General features: G+C 38.2%; 1 protein-coding gene across 2 annotated transcripts in view; it reads right to left on the reverse strand.

The window, feature by feature from the left end:
- The window catches only part of scn5lab (sodium channel, voltage gated, type V-like, alpha b), a 130348-nt gene that overhangs the window by 22958 nt on the left and 85308 nt on the right, over positions 1 to 22082 (reverse strand). For both annotated transcript variants that reach the window (XM_017469225.3, XM_053683533.1), the window contains one exon: positions 11324 to 11779. In XM_017469225.3, the coding sequence (XP_017324714.1) occupies positions 11324 to 11779 (456 nt within the window). The remainder of the gene's footprint in view (positions 1 to 11323; positions 11780 to 22082) is intronic.

The following is a 22082-nucleotide window of genomic DNA, read 5'->3' on the forward strand; positions in this document are numbered from 1 at the left end:
CAGAATAACCCAGACATGTTAAATAAATATCAATGCTTCAGTGCCTTAAATGGAAATGTAAGGTAACAAGCAATGCCTCTTGCATATAATGTATATTGTAAATGGATTTTGAAATGGGTTTTAAAATTGTGACACTTGAGAACAGGCTATCAGCAATCGATGTGTCTCTATGTAATATCAGTGTATCTGTATAAGCAATCCAGAATAATCTATCCATTTCTTCATTTTTTACTACTCTGGGATCATGAAAGTGCATTCTGGGCATTGTGAGGTCCTTTCAGGACCCACTGAGAGGAACTGAGATGTCACTCCATTTCCTGATGCACTCACCTGCCCACACAGGCCACAGGCTTCCTCCTCTAACAATAAACTGAAGCCTTCACTAAGCCAACCTTTATTTAAACGATATGCACGCATAGTGGAGGCTCTGAGGATCAGTTTTCCATCTGCCTCACCATAGCGTGAGAGACAAATGAAAACTCTCCCATTGTAGGATTTAATGTGATTGAATTGTAATTGAACACGGTTGCAGCAAGTCCTCAATGGAGTGATAATAATACAGCGCAGAGCACACAGTGATATTGTCGTCTGTCGTACATACAGCCTTTTATAAAGTCCTTAGTGTAGGTCAATGTGAGTGAAGTCACTGTCTCTAGGCTATTGTCATCTTCATATGATGGCTGTTATAGCGTGTTAAGATACAGCCCTTCCACACATCCAGGAGCAGCCGCCAGTTAATGGCCCTTTCTCGTTGGCAGGGCATGTATGTGTGGAATTCAAACACCGACCATGGTAGAGTTTCACATTCCAGCACCACTGACCACCACAAAAGCCCTATAAATATCAACACAGGGGTGCAAGGGCCTGCGGCATGCCATTCAACACTGGAGCCAAATGAAATCAGACCTATAGACAGTGTGTTGTGCTGTCTGCCAGGCTCTCTGCTATGGTGGATCAGGGTTTATGAGGGTACCCTTACAGAGGGTTACTGCCAGGGATGATTGAAAACAACAAGAGAACAAACCAGCAACCAGCAAAACAGCCACTTAATTCTGACTTACCTTGACCTGGAAGAAATGTATCAGAAGATTACCTCAGAGCCTGAATAGAGCCAGTTTATAAGACATTAGGGGATGCAGAATTTTAAATATATGTCACAGGGCGACTGAGAGACTTCAAAGTACTAAAAACATCAATAATGCAATCAAATCAGACGGTGCCATCGGGTTATTCGAAACTACAGCCGTTATTTCGAGTGTACAACATTGTGGTCAGTATTACAGTCAGCAAATGCTGTATAGAACATATCCATTGTGCATTATGCTTGTTTACGGAACACACATCTGATTCAATTTGCTGAAGCATTTAGTGATGGCGCCATAGTACGTCTAGCACAGTACCACTTTACAACCTATCTCTGCGGCTAATGCAACTTTCCTGCTTTGATTATAACGAAAGCATAATGCAAAGTCTCAAAACTTTGATTGTAGAAAAAATTAGCCTGTCATTCTGCCATCACATGCATTTAAGTCTTTGTCCCTCATATCTCGTATATGAACTTTAAATCTAAATAGATCTAAATAGTTTTCCTTTATTGGAAATGTTCCCACAACTTCTGGGGACCATTTTGATGTTGTTGTGTTATTGCACACTTCAGGTCCTGTAAAGAGTAAGAATACAAGGATATCAACATGAAAACCAGCACTCAGAAACGAGACACCAAGAAATAAGACAAAACAGTAAAGCAATAGATGTTAGACAAACAATGAAAAAATATAAAATGGCAAAGTAATCATAATCGTAAAAATCGTAACAACAATACATATCAACAACCGTCATTTGGTATGTATGTGTTTGTGGAATGCAGATTCCACATGTGCAAGTGGATATTTTAATGAGGGTCTACATATGTGTGGTATGGCTGTGGCTATGTGTTGTGTCTACAGGGGACCATTCTTGCTATGCTTGGTTGCTCTTGTTATAGTAGAAAAGGTTACAGGGGGTCGCTAATGTAAATAGGTGATGAGTGGTGTGCAGACCGAATCAGTTCAGAGGTTTTGCTTTGATGGATTTCTATACTCAGCTAAAAAGAAACGTCCCTTTTTCAGGGGACTTTAATTTAAAGATCATTTTGTAAAATCCAAATAAGCTTTACAGATCTTTATTGGAAAGGGTTTAAACGATGTTTTTCATGCTTGTTCAATGAACTATAAACAATTATTTCACATGCACTTGTGGAACAGTCCTTAAGACACGAACAGTTTACAGGCAGTAGGAAATTAAGATCACAGTTACAATAATTTAGGACCTTTCTACTGACTGAAAAACACCAGAAGAAAGATGTCTAGAGTTCCTGCTCACCTGCGTGAACATGCCATAGGCCTGCTGCAGGGAGGCATGAGGACTGCAGACGTGTCCAGAGCAATAAACTGCAAGGTCTGTAATGTAAGACGCCTAAGACGGTGCTACAGGGAGACAGGAAGGACAGTTGATCGTCCTTGCAGTGAAAATTACATGTAACCATGTGTCCTCCCAGACGTGATCGAGAATTGCAAATGCCTTGCTGGAAGAGTGGGGTAACATCTCACAGCAAGAACTGACAAATCTAGTGCAGTCCATAAGGATGAGATGCACTGTAGTACTTATAGCAGCTGGAGGCCACCAGATACTGACTGTTACTTTAATATTGACCTCCGCCCCCTTTGTTCAGGGACTCATTATTCCATTTCTGTTTGTCAAATATCTGTGAAACTTGTTCAGGTTATGTCTCAGTTGTTAACATTTCTATGTTAATACAAATATTTACACGTTAAGAAATTTGCTGGAAATAAAAGCAGTTGAATATGAGAGGACATTTATTTTTTTGCTGAGTATATATATATATATATATATATATATATATATATATATATATATATATATATATATATATATAATTAACACCTCACTATGTACATGTGCACTCTGATTGTAACTTGTTGAGTTCACGGAAAAATCCGGATATATTCGAATTGTACATCTCACAAATGGAATTAAAATATCAATAACATACACTGATGTAACAACATGAAGTCAAAGTGCCTGGAAAAGAGGGATGGTGGATTTACAAGGAGAATAATACACCTTTTCAAATCGATCCTTAAGTGCATGGGTAATTTTATTCTCCTTAGTAATGTGTGATGCAGTCGAGGACAACTCTCATGTATTAGTCAAAATAACTTAATAATCAGACATACAGACAGACAATCACACCTGATCCAGGTCATATTCTATTTATCTTAACCCACACAACAAAAACTAATATCTAAATGACTGTTATTGGGGTTTAAATGGCACAGCCAATACTAGGAATGTTCCTCATTATATTCGGAGAAGGTCTACCAAACAAAGTACACAGAATAAACACAGACAAAAGAAGAAATACTGATGCATCATGACTCAGCTGCTTTTTATGACCATGCAGATAAACACACACCCCCAGGGACAGATTCAAACACGTTGCCATATGATTTTTAGCCTTTTGCTTCACCTTTTTGACAATGCAAGCTCCAGTTAGGCTTTTTTGCCTGAGGACCACATCATTCGGTTCAGGCTTAAAGGTTATTGGGTCAAAGCAGGGAGTAAAATAGCTTAATCTATACTATACTGTATTACCATATATCTTACTTATTAAAGGACATTTTTAAAAATTCATACAAACAACCACTGTTGTTTAAATCTCATTTCTGACTCATAGATTTAGCTATTTGTGAGATAATAAAGGAAAAAACAATAACTCTGTTACGCCGTGGGGAGATTTGCTGGCACTGTGTATGGGGTTCACTTGCCCCCTAAAAGAAAGCATCACCACAAATCAACATCAATAGTCAATCACTAATCAATAGAAAGTTCTTCTGGCTTCTGATGACCCTGCATGGAAAGCCTAAGGATCACCACAAGATTGCTGTGGACGGTACCATATGGACACCCTAAAGATGGCTGTGAATGTTTGTGGTTTTTGGATGGCCTAAAGACTGCATTTGTTCAAAACAGTTTACGCAACTCTCAATCACTGAACAGTCGATAACTTCATTTTGATAATACAGACATAAAGGTAAAACTCTAAGGAAATCAGAAATGACTCTGATGCTCTTATTCAGGTTCCTTTCAACACACGTAGCACCACTGGACTCCACAGTATACAGTTATAGAAGAGAAATGATTTTAATCACACTATTCTGCGTCACCCTTATGAGAATGGGTCCCTTTTGGGTCTGGTTCTTGAGAGCAAGGTTTCTTCCTCATGTTGTCTCCCCTGTCACCTCTGGCTTGCTCATTAGGGATCAATTTAAATCTATATCTGGATTTCTGTAAAGCTGCTTTGTGACAATATTGAGTGGTCTCTTCCAAGATGAGCGCCCCTCTTTTTCCCCCATCAACAGAGCATGAGGGATCAATGAATGGTTTTATGAGAATGAAAATTATATAAATCATATGCTATGGCCTTCGCAGTCACCAGATCTCAACCCACCTATGGGAGATTTTAGACAGTGCTCTATAACATCATCATCAAACACCAGTGAATATCTTTTGTAAGAATGGTGTTCATCGCTCAATACAGTTCCAGAGACTTGTCAGATCTATGCCAAGGCACATTAAAGCTCCTCTGGTGGCTTGTAGTGACCAAACACCTTACTATGACACTTTATGTTGGGGTTTCCTTTAACATATCACTTGTCTGTAAATGTATATGTGCTAATGCGTGAGAGTGAAGTTGGCAGCACTTCCCATTTTGTCATGCATGTCCCTAGTGGTTCTAATGCGCGCAAGAGAGAGACAGAGAGAGAGAGAGAGAGAGAGAGAGAGAGAGAGAGAGAGAGAGAGAGAGAGAAGTTTCATTGCAAGATGGAATTGCAAGATGGAATGTTTTGTATCCTTTTTCCCAAGGCTACCATGTGGTGTTTAGTTTGGGATACCAGGAAGGCAAAAGGCACATTAGTTTATCATACAGCGAGAGAGAAAAAGGGAAGACAGGACCAACAGACCACAGCTACTGAAAGGACAAAACAGTGGAAGAGATTGGGGGGTGCAGGTGCACTAAAAGATAAAAGAGAAGGAGGGTGTGGAGGACAGGTAAATGAAAAGATAAAAGATGTAGAGGGAGACAGAATGAGGCAGAACAGGTGTACAGAAAGATTAAAGTGGGAGAACAAATATCAGCTGGCTCAGAAACATGTCTAGTCAGGTGTGCAGGAGGAGCACAGTCACGTGCTGGAGCCAGGGAGGGTGGCCTAGATTACACTGTCTCTCTGATCAAGAATGGCTTTCTGTATGATCAGCGAAATACAACGCTGTTACTGGCTGTTCTTGGTAATGTTTCTCAGTTGTCTTACATATCTAGAGCCTCTAGTGTGGAATATGTTGCTTCCTCCATTTTAGTGTGATTTCACAAAACTCTAAAATGGAGTGTCAGTCTTTTTAATAACTTGAAAACTTGTTTGGGAAGCGTGCTTTTAAGGTGTTGCTTTGTTTCATTAGAAAGAGGTTTCATAGGTCTCACACACTACTTGTAGCTTTTTTACAGATTGTTTTGCGTAATGAAATATAGATAGTCGCATATACTGTATCAATTCGTAGTTATTTTGGTACAGAACATCCAAAAACCAAAAGAACATCCAGACATTTTGGCTATGTAGATCTAAATATGACTTTTTCTCATTGTGGTTAAGTGTAACGAGTGATTATTTAATTATGTGACTCATTAAAATAATACTATTGTTGTAAATTAGCTAGCAGTGTGACTTTGTTCAGAGGATATACTCAGGAATGGGCAAGTAAACTACATGAGTTTGAAGTTTACAGGAATACAGATAAACATAACTTACAATACATGAACGTATGCATGTATGTCAGACTTATCTTGATACATTTCCATTAATTCACATACAGTTGCTCTAAGATGACTAGTTGAAACTGCCTCAGGGTAAAATGGGCATGTTTTTTTCTCTTTCAAAAACCAGGGCAAACTTATGTTCAGTTTATGGGCTGGTGGACTAGATTTAGAAAAGAGTAGCTTTTACCCTATCTTTACAGAAAATGTCACAACACTGTCTTTCATGCACCAAAAGGAGGCTTAAATTGCATTTGCCATGTGGAAATGTGTCTGCTAAAAAGAGCGTCATTACAGCAACCGTCTGAGCAGTCTGTACATACAATAAAGCTATACTGAAGAGTATAACAGATATATAACACATATCTTTTAATAAAAGTCCTCATTTTTTAAATAATCAGGATATTAAGTATAGAATAGAGTTCAAAACTCCCAAATCCAGATTTTTCTACCAGCCAATGAATATGGAATAAATGAAGCCAATGAAGGAATAAAATATGACAAGAAGTGCTGTTATAGGAAACTAATCAATGATGGTGTGGTGTGTGTTGCGAATGATAAGTGTTTTATTAATTAAAGAACGGCACAATAGTGTATACACTCACCGTCCATTTTAAAAGGAACACCGTTACACCTGCTCATTTATGCAGTTATCCAGTCAGCCAATCATGTGGCAGCAGCACAATGCAAAAAATCATGCAGATACAGGTCAAGAGCTTTGGGTAATGTTCACATCAGACATCAGATGAAGGAAAAAAGTGTGATCCCAGTGACTCTACATATATATATATATATATATATATATATATATATATATATATATATATATATATATATATATATATATATATATATACACTCAGCAAAAAAAAATGAAAGACACCTAAGACAGTGCTATAGGTAGACAGGAAGGACAGCTGATCATCCTTGCTGTGGAAAATTATGTGTGTTCCCTCAGACATGATGGAAAAATTACAAATGCCTTGGTGGAAGAGTGGAGTAACATTTCACTGCAAGAACTGACAAATCTGGTGCGGTCCATGAGGACGAGATGCACTGTAGTACTTAAAGCAGCTGGAGGCCACCAGATACTGACTGTTACATTTAATATTGACCCCGCCAATCCCACCCCCTTGTTGAGGGACTCATTATTCGATTTCTGTTCGTCAAATGTCTGTGAAGCTTGTTCACTTTATGTCTCAGTTATTGAATTTTTATACAAATATTTACACATTTGCTGGAAATAAAAGCAGTTGAATGTGAGAGGATGTTTCTTTTTTTGCTGAGTATATATATATATATATATATATATATATATATATATATATATATATATATATATATATATATATATATATATATAATCAATTATCACTTACATGGACAACAGTAATCTATTAAGCAGTTATCTACAAGTACATTCGGTGTCTTTATTAAAGGGTTTCCCCTGCTTTTACTGTGGGGTAGGATGCTAACATCTGGAATATCAGTTCACTTATTAGCATATTTGCATGTGAGCTTGCACTATATGTGTGTGTGTGGATGAGAACTTAACGCTGCTAGTGTACATTTATGTGAATCTGAGTGTCACTGTGTGCCAGGGAGGTGTGGGTAGATCAGTGATCTCTGCCTTTTTATCCACTTTGGACTCGTTGCTTCTCCAAGCAACATGACCCTTATGAAAGAGAACAGCCCTGCAAGGGCATCTGCTTACGCAAGTAGACACACGGAGGTGTACATGAAGGAAGACTCCAAGCACACTGGCAGCATAGCTCTCACATCATACACATGCCAACACACCGAACCCTGGTGAGCTCAACCGAGGGCCAGGCATGAGCCAGGGGCAGCCAGGGGTCAATCAGCAACTGATCTGCTGATAACTGTATAAAAAGAGAGTGGATTTGTTATTTGACCCCTGGAGAGCTGCTCTATACCTCTCAAGTTCAATGGCTTGCAATTTACAGACCCAATGAACTGTGTGTGTGTCAAAAGGTGTATCAATTGCATCAATTAGCATTTGATATGTTACCATCTACCAGCATAACAATGTGGTTTAAAATAGAGTCTGATGTTAATTTAGATTTGCAATATGAAAACAGGTTTAATGGCACTGCTGAATGTGTGTTTCACGAGATAAATCCGCCTCAATCATTTCATAGTCCATTCCAGCTGGGGGTGAGGATGAGCGAGGGAGAGGCTCTGGGCCAAATAAATAGCCAAATAATTCTTTCCAGCAAGGTACACTGAAATGAGACAGCTATTTTTTCTTTTTTTATTAATTTGTTTATATATTTGTTTAGGGGTCAGGAGCAGTGTCTGCTCAAAGTAAAATGACTTGAGAGTAGGCAAAAACACAAAACAGGGAAAAAATAGCCTTTGTGCGTGGGTGTTCAGAATTGCAGTTCATGTGGAGTGAAAGCTCTTGTCTGCCTGATAGCCACTTATTAGGCTCCCTTTGCATGGCTCTCTTTCGCCAGGAAAGGAGAAAGCTGTGCACTGCCCTGGAGGTACAGAGTGCTCAAGACAGAAAGGACGAAGGAAAAAGGAGAAGAAGCCCAAGCTGAGTCAGCTACACTATAGTGGGCTCTTAATATTGCAGCAAAGGGTGATTAGGGGTCGAGTTTATATACAAACTTTGTTCCACATTGGTGAGATTTGCGGTCATCTTGATGCTATTTGCTGCTATTGTGCATGAGCCACATGGTGAAAACGCCACTAATGAATAGCCTGTTTGGAATTAGGCAGAGTGATGTGGTTAATACCTCTCTACTTACTTCACTGAGCACTTTGAGTGTCTCAGTATGCTTGGATGTAATGACATCTGTTGTAGATCAGTGTAGATAATGACGATATGTTCAGATATCATAGACCATACTCTGCTTGAAAGCTAAAATAACTGCTATAACTGTATTACTGTACTTGCAATCATAAAATCTTTTTAGACAATCACGGGCAAGGAAAAAATCTGTATCATTTGTGTCAAGTGCCATTAGAATATTAAACGCAGAGTCATAAATGTGGGTATATGAGCAGGTGTGGATATGTCTGCACGAACACACAAACACACACACACACACACACACACATATATATATATATATATATATATATATATATATATATATATATATATATATATATATATAAATTTTTTCAAATAAAAATGTTAGTTTTATAATGTTGGCGCAATTTATTTTAACTTTTAAAATATTTTTTGTCTACAACACCGATTTCAAACATTTAATCATACACCTTCAGATCAGTTTTAGATTTTTATACTGTTTTATGTACTTTTGCTTTGTTGTTTTTAGGTTGTTGTGTTGCTGTCCTTGTTTATACTGTTTTTGTTTTTTTTATGTATGGTGAGGCCAAAGACAAATTTCCACTTTGGACATTAATAGCAACTAACTAACTAACTAGCTAACTTTTTTCTGTAGAAAAGAAAAGAGAAGAGAAGAGAATCCATGGACCTAATCAGTACAAATTTATTTTATGCATGTAATCCTTTTATGAATTATCCAAATATTACATACATTATTTAAATGGATATAGTAATATTTTGGCTACTCATTTGGGGGAAATAAAGTGTTTTATTCCTGAACTCACAGAACACATTTTATTTGTTTTTTTAATTCGGTCCAAGTTGATATTATATATAGGCCTACATTTTTTTTTAAAGTTATTGAGGTTAATTTAAGTGACCTAATTTTTATTTATCAATGTAATATAGTTGTTATAAGAGCACGGTAAGAAATATAATAGCTTTGATAATAGATGGTTAATTAATTTAACAACACAGGTTCTTCCCGCTGGGAGTCCCTGTACCCCACTTTGAGAATCATAGGATTAGAAGATTTAAAGTGAAGATTCTATGATTTAATCAGTTTTTTTTTTTTTTGCACATGTGCGGACAGATTCAATCAAGATTCAATACGTGCCTGTCTTTGAGAGATCTAGAGAATTAACAAACCACAATAAGCCACTATCCTGTTTCCTGAGCCACTTACTGTATTGTCCATGGAGCAGGTGGCCAAAAAGCAATATAGTCAAATCAGGGAAACCTGACCTGTTGATAAGCATCAGTCAATAGCATGTTAGGCAAACAGATATCAGGTGGGGATGGATTGGCATTTATTGTGGTTTATTTGTTTCCAGCAGGTCTGATAATGACCCTACAACTGGAAGAAAAGTTGGGATGTGGTGTTTGAATAGAGTCTGCTCATTGTTGAGTAATTTTAAAGTCATTTCAAGGGCATCTAATGATTTGACTTGAATGTGAGTTGAATGAGAGTGGATTAAAGAGCATTATGTGTGGTGCCTTCCAGACTGGTGGTACTGTTGTTCAACCAATATGGCCAGTCTGAGAGGCACCACACACATCCTTTAATTCTACTAAGTACATCTGTGTGAAAACAGGTAGGAAATGGTAATTTAAAAATAGCAAATGTTATAATAGCAATCAAACTTAGAGCACTTGTAATAAATTAAAAACCATTAACTAACGTGGGCATCAGACGTCCTAGTGCTTTGCAGGTGTAATGTGGAGTGGCTCTCACCTGTGTGCAGGGGTGCATTTCAGTGTGTCAAGTGCACTCAGCATCCACCAACCACGTGGTGAAGAGGCGACTAATGAATTAGCCAATTTAAAGTCTGGAATTAGTCCAGTGTGGAGAGCACAAACGTGGGATGTTCGACAGAATGCTGGGGTTAACGCACCTGCTTAATTTACAGAGGACTTTCAGTGTATCGTTATGTATTGGTCTCGACAGTCGGATCAAAAGACGTCTGATAAATGGCTGTGTAGTCAATGACGTATGAATAGTCTGAGTGCTTACAGTAAGACCAGTGAAATTATTCCCCATTATACCACAACACTGTTGAATTCCCAATCACAGGTTTATATTAATGCACTCCTAATATGTTATTGCTTCTTAATAACAGTTCATTCATAGGGATTTGGCAGGTATGACATAGTTATGGCAGATGCTTCATGTAATATAAGACTGATGATTAACAGATTAAAAATGTGTTGTTCTTCAATGAAGAAAAATGAAAATAAATAAATAAATAAATTTGTCGATATTATGAAGCTTTCTGTAAGGAGATTTTTTACATTAATTTTTATTATTATTATTTTACAGTTATAGAAGGAGTCTATCACTGTTAGCAAACTTTCCACTAAGGGAGAGTGTCTGACTGTTTATAGCTGATGGTTATAAACTGACTGTTTATAGCTGTTAGAATGTACGTGATTTCCTGATGAACAGGATCCTAATGAACTCGAATGAACTTGTTTCAGGTATGTGAAATATAAACTGATAAAAAAGTAAAAGATGTAGTTCATCAAATAATAAAAAGTCATTGTTGACAAATTGCCATGGTACAACAGGAATAAAACACCACCCATCGTTGATCATTTTCCTCTAGCAGCACACCCTGAAGTGTTTTACTCACCGGTTTGGTTTCTGCTTCCTCCTCTTCGTCAGAGCTCTCACTAGCTTCATCGTCGTCGTCGTCCTCCTCCTCCTCTGGAAACTCTACATCTGACTCTCCAGGCGCAATAGGCACACTGATGGTCAGGTTAGGGTTGGTCATGTAGCTGTCATCCGGAGAGGCGCACTTATCTCCAGTACGGCCAATGATCCCTGCTGTGCCGTTGCCTTCGGCCCTCTGGGCCTGCTGGCTGAGCCTCTTCAGCTTCAGCATGGCCTTTGCCTCTTTGGCCTTCTGCCGTCTTCGCTTAAAGTTGCCATTGAAGAAATCACACAAGGCCCGGCGCAGCCACAGGATCCCTCTTTGGATGCGACCTATTGCAATATGCAGGTTGTTCAGCTCACCGTCATCGTCCGGCGCTGACAGATTGTCCGCACTGAAAGAGCTCAGCAGCAGAGCCAAGAAGAGATTCAGAACCTGAAGAGAGAGCAGATCCAGGCACATTATACACCAAAACAATACCATTATAACAGGGTATTCAATTCGGTCTCAATTCCTTCCATAGTTCCTTCAAACTTGACCAGTACAAAAAACAAGGTGCAGATGGACCTAAGCTGAAGTTTATGATAAGGAGCCCAGCTTTACTATGCCCATAAGTATTTCAGGAAGGCCTCTAAGTGCTAGCAGCAGTGATAGCATTGTTAAACAGCAGGTGGGAAAAGGGGGAGCTGTTGTAAATGTCATGTCCAACTTTGACACTCACACAGGGAGCCATGTTCAATAGTGAACCATGTGTACATAGGTGTGTGTGTGTGTGTGTGTGTGCGTGCGTGCGTGCGTGCTTGCGCGCGTGTGTGTGTGTGTGTGCATGTGTGTGTGTGTCTGTCTATGGAGGGGGCAGACTTTGATTAGGCAGACACAGCAACCACATCCTCTATGGTGTTGCTTAACTATGCATGCTGTTCCAATTTCCTCTCAGTAATTATGCACAGTTATGAATGAAAGCTTCCTACAAAAACCATTAAATGAAACAATATGAAGCTGGGGATTGCCTGATAGTCCAATTGCTATTGTAAGAGGTTAATAGTTTTACAGTTTCACAAAGCAATCAAATGTAGACATAACTGATGTTTAACTAATAATTTTACAACACAAAATATGGTTTCATTTGAAAGATTGTAAGAAACAAACAAACTGGCTTCGGAGCTATGACCTCTCTGAATTTAGCCCCTTTTTGTAGACCGTCTATGAGTCCACTCTTTGAATTTTAAAATCTGAAATAGTATCCTTCTTAATCTTACTGTTTTCATGCGTTTCACATTCTCACAGCCATGCAGTCCTCGTTTGGGCCAGTCCAACCCTCCATAAGCTACGCTAAATTTCCTAAGCCAGACACAGTTTGCAATGCTGTGTAACACACCATGTGGCCAAACAGGCTTAATTAAAGTTCTCCTGTCTGTGAAAAAGGGCTCAGGTGCCCTACTGGCTACCCAGGGGCTGCGGCCGTTGCCATGGCACCACGTTGCTTTGGTCACATCCACAAAAGCAGATCTGCACTTGTATGGTCTTATGCAATGCTTTCATTGTGTGGCTGCTTTAGTCACAGGTTATCGCTACAGCCAGGGGAATGTGTCACTGGAAAGAAGAACAGCATCCATTTAAACATGATTGTGCATTAAACAAGGGCCTTCAAACCAGGGTAACAAGATACTCTTAAAAATAGTACTTCCTGTTACAGAGATAGAGAGGCACGGTAAGACAGAATGCAGAGTTAACCCCTTTTCTCTTCTTTCTCCAAGTTGTACGTACAACAAATAACAAATTAGCTTTTAACGAGACACCTAGACATTTTGAGTGACAAAGACATTAGTAGTACCTTCAGATGAGAGAATAACAGCAAAGGGAATTCGCAGCTTAATGATCCCCATCGCTGTAGTGTTGATAATCTTAAACAATCCCTTTTTCGGTTTTTAAGACTTAACCAATCCTCCAGAACTCTTCACTAATACTGCAACTTTTATACAGTTAATAAAACTGTAGAAAGAAAACGAAAGGATATTACATGGACTGTGGGGCTGCCAGTTCCTCTCTGTCACGGTGGGCTGTACCGAGAGGGCAAACCCCCCCACGACGCTGGACTCAGTGTGAGTCTCTCAGTGTGAATTTCTCGCTGGTGCTGACAGAGGGAATTAGAAGCCTGAGTCCCCTATTTTCTGCCCCACTGACCAGAACACAGATGCTCCAGTCTCCAGGCTGATCAGAGTGAGTCTACCTGGTGACAGCTTACTCACAGAGACACCTGCTTACTTTACCATACCACTTTTCATTTATATAAACATCAGTAACATTTATTTAGTTTCTAGAATGCTACATCAGCAACGATGACTCATTGAACTCTCAGACCACAATATCACAGAAGGTTATTTTGGGCAGTGGAGTTAGGGCTTTAATTTAACATTGCATTGGTTGTTTTTAAACTGTACGTGGTATTGTTTACAAACAATTATGGCTTATGGAATTCCATGATAACTACAGTTATAGCATTTTATATGCTATAATAATGTCATATTTCTAATGTCAGCACAAATATACACATACCTAGCCAACATAATGTATACTGAATGTAAACTAGTGCTTCGGCTAAGGCTACGGTCACGTCCAGCCCACTAAAAAGTTTGCTTAATTAAACTCAAAGATGATCTGTAGGTAAATCATTTCAGCCTGGTCTTGGTGAGATAATAATCTAGAGATATGACACTGCATAAAAGTTTCCTATATAAATGCTAAAAGCTCCTTTTACTTACAGAAACATATAGAATATCCCTAGTGTGGGTGTCTTCAATTACATCTCAAATCTCTTCTTATTATTCTGCCATTTTCAGAACGGCAATTTCTCTAGAATATTAATTCCGGCTAGCTATTTGTAAAGCATTTCTTACATTACGTCGCAGTCCCTCCAGAGTGTGCATACTAAATGCAGCATAATTGTGTTCAGTACAACTGAGAATCGGGTTCAAATCCCAGCTGTGCTATTTTATGCTCGTGGCTGCATGTCCCAGAACTTGTGACAAGCCATAATCTCAAAGGGGGAAAGGACATTGCACTAAGTGCAGTTAAGCATAATGTTCTCCGTTGAGAGTGTACAGTACAGGTGCACATTGTAAGTACTGCTGCATGACCAGGGTTCAGAAAAGATATCATGGTTTTCCAGATGGTACACTTATTGTAAAGAAATGACTTCAATTATATGTAGAATTAAATCATTTCTAATCCCACTTTCCAGTGTCACCCAGAAGAGGATGGGTTTTTGTATCTGGTTCTTCTCAAGTTTTCTTCCTAGTGTCACAACAGGGATCTTTCAGCATGGCCTCCATCATTCGCCTCTGGCTTGCTCATTAGAGATCTAAATCTACATATGGATATCTGTAAAGCTGTGGTGTCACAGTGTCTAGTGTTAAAAGTGATATACCAGTACAATTGGTTTGAATTAAATGAACTAGAATAAAGACATGAACAAAAATGTATATGCTGTCCTCAATAAATAGGACTTGAAAAGACATTGGCTATAATGGGCTCTTTACATCTAACAATGGTAACTGTGAGGGTCCTGAATTCTCAGTGAGAACCTCCTGGGGCAACGTGTATTGTTCTTCACTAATGCATTAAATGTGGACCTTTCCAAAGATGGCATCATGCTGAATGCATTAAACCCTGAGTCACAATCCCAGGCCCTAATACAGGGATGCTTAATAAACCCACATATTGAAAGTTCATTTAATCTGCACCTTAGGACACTGACCAACAAACACAGTATTATTACATTATATAGCTGAGTAAATGGGAGAAATGTGCTATTAAGCAAGTAATACGGCAAATCTCATATTGCTGCATGAAAAAATCTGACAGACTCCTACTCTTGTTCAGAACAGTAAATCAATAATCCATCCATCCAATCCATCCATCCGGGGCACAAGGCGGGGGACACCCTGGATGGGGTGCCAACAAACTGAAGGGCACAACTGCAGACACATTACGGACAATATGGAAATGCCAATCGGCCTGCAGTGCATGTCTTTGGACTGGGGGAGGAAACCCGGAGTACCCAGAGGGAACCCCCGAAGCACAGGGAGAACATGCAAACTCCATGCACAAAGGGCAGAGGTGGAATTCAAACCCCCCAATCCCGTAGGTGCAAGGCAAACGTGTTACCCACTAAGCCACCATATGCGCCAGTCAATGATATTAATGTCAGGTGTATTTGACTGTAGAATAGATAGGTGAAAAACTAAAAGAAAAGAAAAGAAAATAGTATTCAATGCACCTTGGCACAGATTCTACAAGTCTCTGGATCTATACAGAAGGGATCAACACCATTCATGAACACCAAAAGATTCCCTCAGTTGGAGTTTTGATGATGGTGGTGGAGAGCTCTGTTTAACATCTCTTCCATAGGTGTTCAATGAGATCTGGTGACTGTGAATGCAACAGCATTTGATTTATATTATTTTCATCTTCATCAAAACATTCAACGAACCATCATGCCTTGTGGCTGGGGACAGGGTCATCCTGGAAGAGATCACTCCAATCTTTGTATTCAATTTGTCACCCAACTGTATGTACTTCCTGTATTTCAGGGTTTAAAATATGGTTACATAGGTCACGTTTGTTCACGTTTGTTGAAATCTATTGATAGCATTGAAAACCAGTAAGCTTGTTCTGATGCAGCTCATTGGCTTCACGATGGCCAAAGTGTCCATAAAACAAATGTGTTTAGTTCATGAAGGCATGATCATTATTGCTCTCTTGGCACAGGAAAAAATAGTTTACAACTATAACAAACAAAGTGATAATATATGGCAAGATATGACACTATTTACAAAATAACTGTCATGTTTTAATGTCTTGGAATCCACGTCAGTGCTTTTCCACTCCTCCTCCCGCAACAAAGTGGAGTGCCCTTTTTCCGGCAAAGCCAAGGCCCTTACAGGGAATAAATCAAGGCCTGACCACCAGCGTGGCATTTCAATATGTGAGATGGCTCCCTCCTCCACTTCTTTTCATCCACTGGCCTTGGACCCCCAACAACATCACCATATTAGACATCTGAGGGCTTGCCTTTGCTCCTTTGTTTCATTAGGCTGTGATTTATTTCATCCATTTCAACTGGAAAAAATAATATCAATCGCTCTGATGCAATTCCACCTGATCCCAACCCATTTACCTAATTGGGCCAGTTAGTTGCTGGATTTGATGCAGCTCTCTCTCTCTATGAGTTACGCCCGATTTGGGGAGATCCACAAGCTCTACAGGATTACTGTGTAGCCCAATAAAGCCAAAGCATGCTAGAAATTGAAGGCAGCATCCATTGAATCAGACTGAGAAGAACAGCCCCTCTGATTACAGTGTCTATATGTGAATAATAGCCCTCTTTGTCAGTATACAGATTAAAGAGGACAGGAATGACTGCAGGTTGATTTGAGAGACACAGGGACGTGGAGGAGGAGGCTGGCCAGATGGAGGAGGTCAACTGGGGATGGACAGCAAAACACACAAATTAGATACGTTCAAAATTACGTAGCCGAGACATGCTGAATGGCTGAGACATTGTTTAGCTAGAGAATAACTTCCACAGATATCACATCTCTCTCTCTCTCTCTCTCTCTCTCTCTCTCTCTCTCTCTCTCTCTCTCTCTCTCTCTCTCCCTAATTCACTACACTGTCACCTGAGCTGAATCAGCTTCTATTAAACAAACAGGCTTGTACAGGTTTGAACAGATTTGGCTGAAATGTTATGCCTATAGCCATTCAGAGTCTAAAGTCCATTAACAAGATCATTTTTTCTTATTATTATTCAATTGGTTAGGAAAAACATACACTTGTTAAAGCTACAATATGTTAGATTTGGGAATTTCACCCTCTCTGGTAGAAGAATGCTATTGCAAGCTACTTGTAAAAGAACATTTTATAATGTATGTTGTGCTGCACTGTTCTCCCCCACATATATTAAGGCTGTGAGATGCAAATACACATTCAGCTCTACACTAGTTTTGGTGCCTAAATAGCTTAAACACAATTGGTGTCCAAACATACTAGCTATTAGACGAAAGAGCAAAACTCTTCTCCTTTAATTAAACCAGGTTGAAAATTTCAGCTAGTTAACTTGCTAATATCAGCTGTTTTGAGCTTCCTTTCGATCCACCTTGCTGTGTTTGTGAATTGTCAATCCATTTGCCTTGTGCTGTGGTCTGTGTTCATTTTGTGTTCATTCTGATCATCATGGACAATCCTTCTCAAAAACAGTTGAAGGGAAAAGACTTCTTTGTTAGGATGCCTGCGGCTCTGTGTGTACCGGGGCAAGTCTTTGGCTCTGCTTCTTTCAGACATGCTGGCATAAGAAGTGTGAGTTCGAAACCTCCAGTCGATGCAAGCCGACAACTCTGACTGTGTAGTACGGTTACAGGATTTCTATGGAGACTCACAGAAGCTCAGCAACATCATGTTTTAGAGAATATTTTCTTCCCTGAGCCAATAATGTGTTTATTTTCAATAACCTCCCCCACCCAGAAATTACACACTGTAGCTTTAAACTGGTTTACATTATTGTTTGCTAATAAGTAAAATAAGGTTATCTACTGTATTATTTACTAAAATCAGTAGCAATCATAACACATAAGGCATTGATCATTGATCACTGATCATGAACTGTGTCAGTAACAGGTTTACAATATGAAAAGACAACAGCAAATAACGCTGTTATGAGCATCCATACTGACTGTTTAAAAAGCACATTGTGTGTCATATTCTAATTTCAACCAATTTTAAAAATGGTGTTATTGACAAAAATGTATTAGATACTGTATATAATTAAGAAAAAAAAAAAGTAATACCAACACGACATGGTAATGGTTGGGTGATTTTTGGATACTGTTGTTATAATTAGGTAATTTCTTTGATTGAGAAGACAATTAAATCTAATGCAATTCAAGAATGTTTTTCAATTTCTAAACACATGTGATCATACTGCCACTGTTATGCTAAAATAAAATAAAAATCACAATTTAAAAAATCAAGACAATCAGATTTGATACAACTATATGACATATCAATTAGGATAAAAAACTAAACAAATATTCAGTAGGGCAGTATTCCACCATGTGGATTATGTGGGTTAGTGGTTAGTGGTAAGAGCATTTAAAATCCAAAGAGCTGCAGGTCCAAGTCCCAGCATAGGGGAAATAATTCCACTGGTGGCGTACCAACATTCAAATAATAACTGCCATTTTTAGCTCCAGGGACTGCAGTGGGAAGGAGCGGGGCGGGGAGGCTCGTCGCAACTTCAACACATAACACTGAAAGCTGATTTTAAGGAACTTTAAATTCACATGAATAGCTTCTCCTGCTTCTTAATGTATACTTTGAATCTGCTTACACTTAAAATGCAGTTATTATGTAGTTGTGGATTTTATCCCTGAACGTAAAAGATGCATGTACTGAAAAAGTAAGAATAAATAGTACAAAGTCACTCTGTAAACTAACTTTCTGTTTTTGGTTATCAACTTTTTGAGCATGACAGAAATATATTTTTTATCAAGCTGCATCCACCAAGATAATAATGCATACTATATATATCATGACTTTATTTTAACAAGATCTAAATTATTTTAAATAAAATAAGTTAAGAGGTTTACAACTTTGCACTATAAGAATTAGTATTTTCTCATAATGCAATTTATATTTTTCCATGTTTCTTAAAAAAAAAAAAAAACATTTTTACAAATGCCTAATTATCTTGTTTTGCTCGACATAGTTAATATGTATATTTCATTAACATTTCATCAACAGGCAAACTATATACTTTCAAAACTGTCATTTGTTCTTCTCCAAGTGTTTTTCTTCAGGTTAATAGGTTAATAGCTTGCTATGTCTACCACCATTTGCAAACAGAGCAAATCAAATAAATAAATAAATGATTGATTGATTGATTGATTGATTGATTCATTCATTTATATTAGAGATGCACCGATATTAAATTTCTCAGCCAAAACCGATAACCGATTATTCAGAGTATAATAACTGATAGTTATGCCTTTTATACCTTCTTTTAAATCAATAATAATTAATTCCACAATTCTGAAATAAATGCAAATAAAAACTTTATTCTCTCCATTTCAACAAGTTGTTTCACAGTAACTGGTCTCATAAACAGAAAACACTTTACTCTAATTAACATTAACACATGACCTAAATTCTGAAGATTAAAGTAAGATTATTAAATCTTACTTTAAAAAAACCTCCTGTTAGTCTTCACATTCACTCACCACAAACAAAAGCATTTCTACTTCATCACTGAACAACAAACTGGTAATATATAATATCAACTTTTTTATATATTAACATTAACTGGATATGAAATATGAAAAACACTACTCTACAAATATATTTTTCTGTGGAATATATACTTTTTTGTCAACTCATCTTCATTTAAATCTTTCAACGGTGTACTGGCACTTTAATTCAGCGCGAGCAGTGCGGCAAAAACAATTTATACTCGATGCCAAAATTTCACTGCTACAGCATCTGGTGTAAAATTTTAGCAGTGCGGAGATTACAGAGCTCACAAACTGCAGTTTTGTCATCATTCCACATAAGAGACATCTTCTTTACACACAGCACGAAATCAATGTTTTCCCACCCTCTTTTTATTGACAGGATATAATCGGCCATGATCATCAGATGTTTTTAAACTCGGACAATAGCGTGAAAAATAGCCTTTATCGGCTGAATACGCTTATTGGCCGATAAATCAGTGCAACTCTAATTTATATCGGTAACTGTTTTATCTATTCTGGGTTGCTGTGGATCTAGTCACCAGAAACAATCCAAAAGAAAAATGCACATATTAAAGATATCAGGCACTGATGACCTCAAGTCTTAAGGTGCCTCTGGCCAGATGTGCCATGCAGATGTATTTAGGACTGAGTATAAGCCTCCTTTTGATCTGTTCCACCAATAAGGTGGAAGAAAGAGAAGGAAATACTTAAAATTACTCTTAAATCAGCAGGAAAGAAAAATTTGACTAACACACAGTAAATTTAGTCCAAGCACTGTAGCTGCTTTTGCATTATATGGTGTGCTATAGTTCTGCATGGGTGGTTTACTCTTGAGTGAGCAGAACTGTGTAATTACATGTGATTAACCTGTAGGAGATGCCCCCGGCACGCTATTCATCCCCCTGGGAGCTGGTCTGCCAAACCTGCGCAATCAGAGCAACTACGCAAGAAGCAAAACTTCAGCTTCGTACTTTACCCTGTACCTAACCTTTATGTTCCCCAGCGAGTCACACAAATGATGCTGTACTTTTTATTCTGTGAGGGTAACCAACTGATCTCTCCAAGCTCATATCATGCTATCGTGATGCAGGGCTTTTTTGGCAATGTAAAAATGTTTCGTATAAGCTGCAAAAATTCTGATGCCAAAAACCTTCAAAAAGCATCAGCTCAGTCCAACTGTCAGTTGTAATTAATAATTAATAATATTGAGTTATTAGTAATAATGGTCATAGTCTGAAATATTGTGGTCATGGTATATGTAAGCAATAAGGATGTGCTGTTATAGGAAAATAATCAGTGATGTGGTGGTGTGATGCCACCACATCATGAACATTCTAGAGTTGATTATTACCTGAAGCCACTGTGACCCTGACAATGATGAAGATGCTGTGCTTCATTTGAATTCGGATACTCATGTGATGTTGTCGCTGACAACATAAAGTTGTTGGCAGTAAAGTACCGAGAAGAGTTGCAAGGTATTTGGATAAATCCTGCCTTTTGTGCCAAATTTATGTGGTGATATGAACCTAAAACACTGCCAATAAACCTACAAAAAGAAGGGTTGCAGGAGCTGCTGCAGCTACAATGTGATAATAGCTGATTTCAATACTAAAGGCAACGAATGAAAACCTTTTTTCCTATCAATAGTTCCCATTATTCTCTAATTAAACACAATTATACTTTCATTTACATTATTTTTAGTCATTTGACACATGCTCTGATCTTAACATGTAATCCATACTTATAACTAATTATCCTATAAGTAATTATATGTAGATGGCATGACAGACTATTTAAAAAAACACACAAAGTAATTAGGTAGTGTTACAGCTAGTTTAACCCTGCATTCACACTGGAGAGCGACAAAGTTAGCATTCTGTTTCGATGTACGTGTGACACGAAGCTGCGATTTCTGTGACAGCGGCAAACAATAACGTAACATTAGAATTAGCACTATTAATTCCTTGATCCAATCATATGGTGCATGTAGCATGACATCATTTTCTTCCCCCCCCTTTTTTTTCACAACTTTAGTTCCTACCAGCAATTAGTTCCTATTTACTGTTAACTCACTCCTAAAAAAAAAGCAGAAAAACCATGATTTCATCGTAATCTGTCATATACAGACATTACAATATAAAATCAAGCTTGGAGGGAGGTAGCAGAGACCACTAGTACATCTGAAGAAGGTTTGTAGCTAGTACAGTTAGCTAGCATTGCTAATATGCTAACAAAGCTAATACAAAATATGTTCTGATTCATGTTCTGAAAGTGATAAGCTTATCATCATTATTGCTTTCTGTCAAGATGTTTGTACAGCTTGGTATTTTAAAGTTATTTAAATAATATTAAAGGAACAAAAATGAAATAGCAGCATTATTGAGTCAGAAAGGACAAAATTACTCTAAAGCATGGTGTTCCTAAGCAGCTATGAGTCACTCAAGGGAAAC

Source organism: Ictalurus punctatus, chromosome 1, assembly GCF_001660625.3.
Source record: "Ictalurus punctatus breed USDA103 chromosome 1, Coco_2.0, whole genome shotgun sequence".
NCBI lineage: Eukaryota > Metazoa > Chordata > Actinopteri > Siluriformes > Ictaluridae > Ictalurus > Ictalurus punctatus.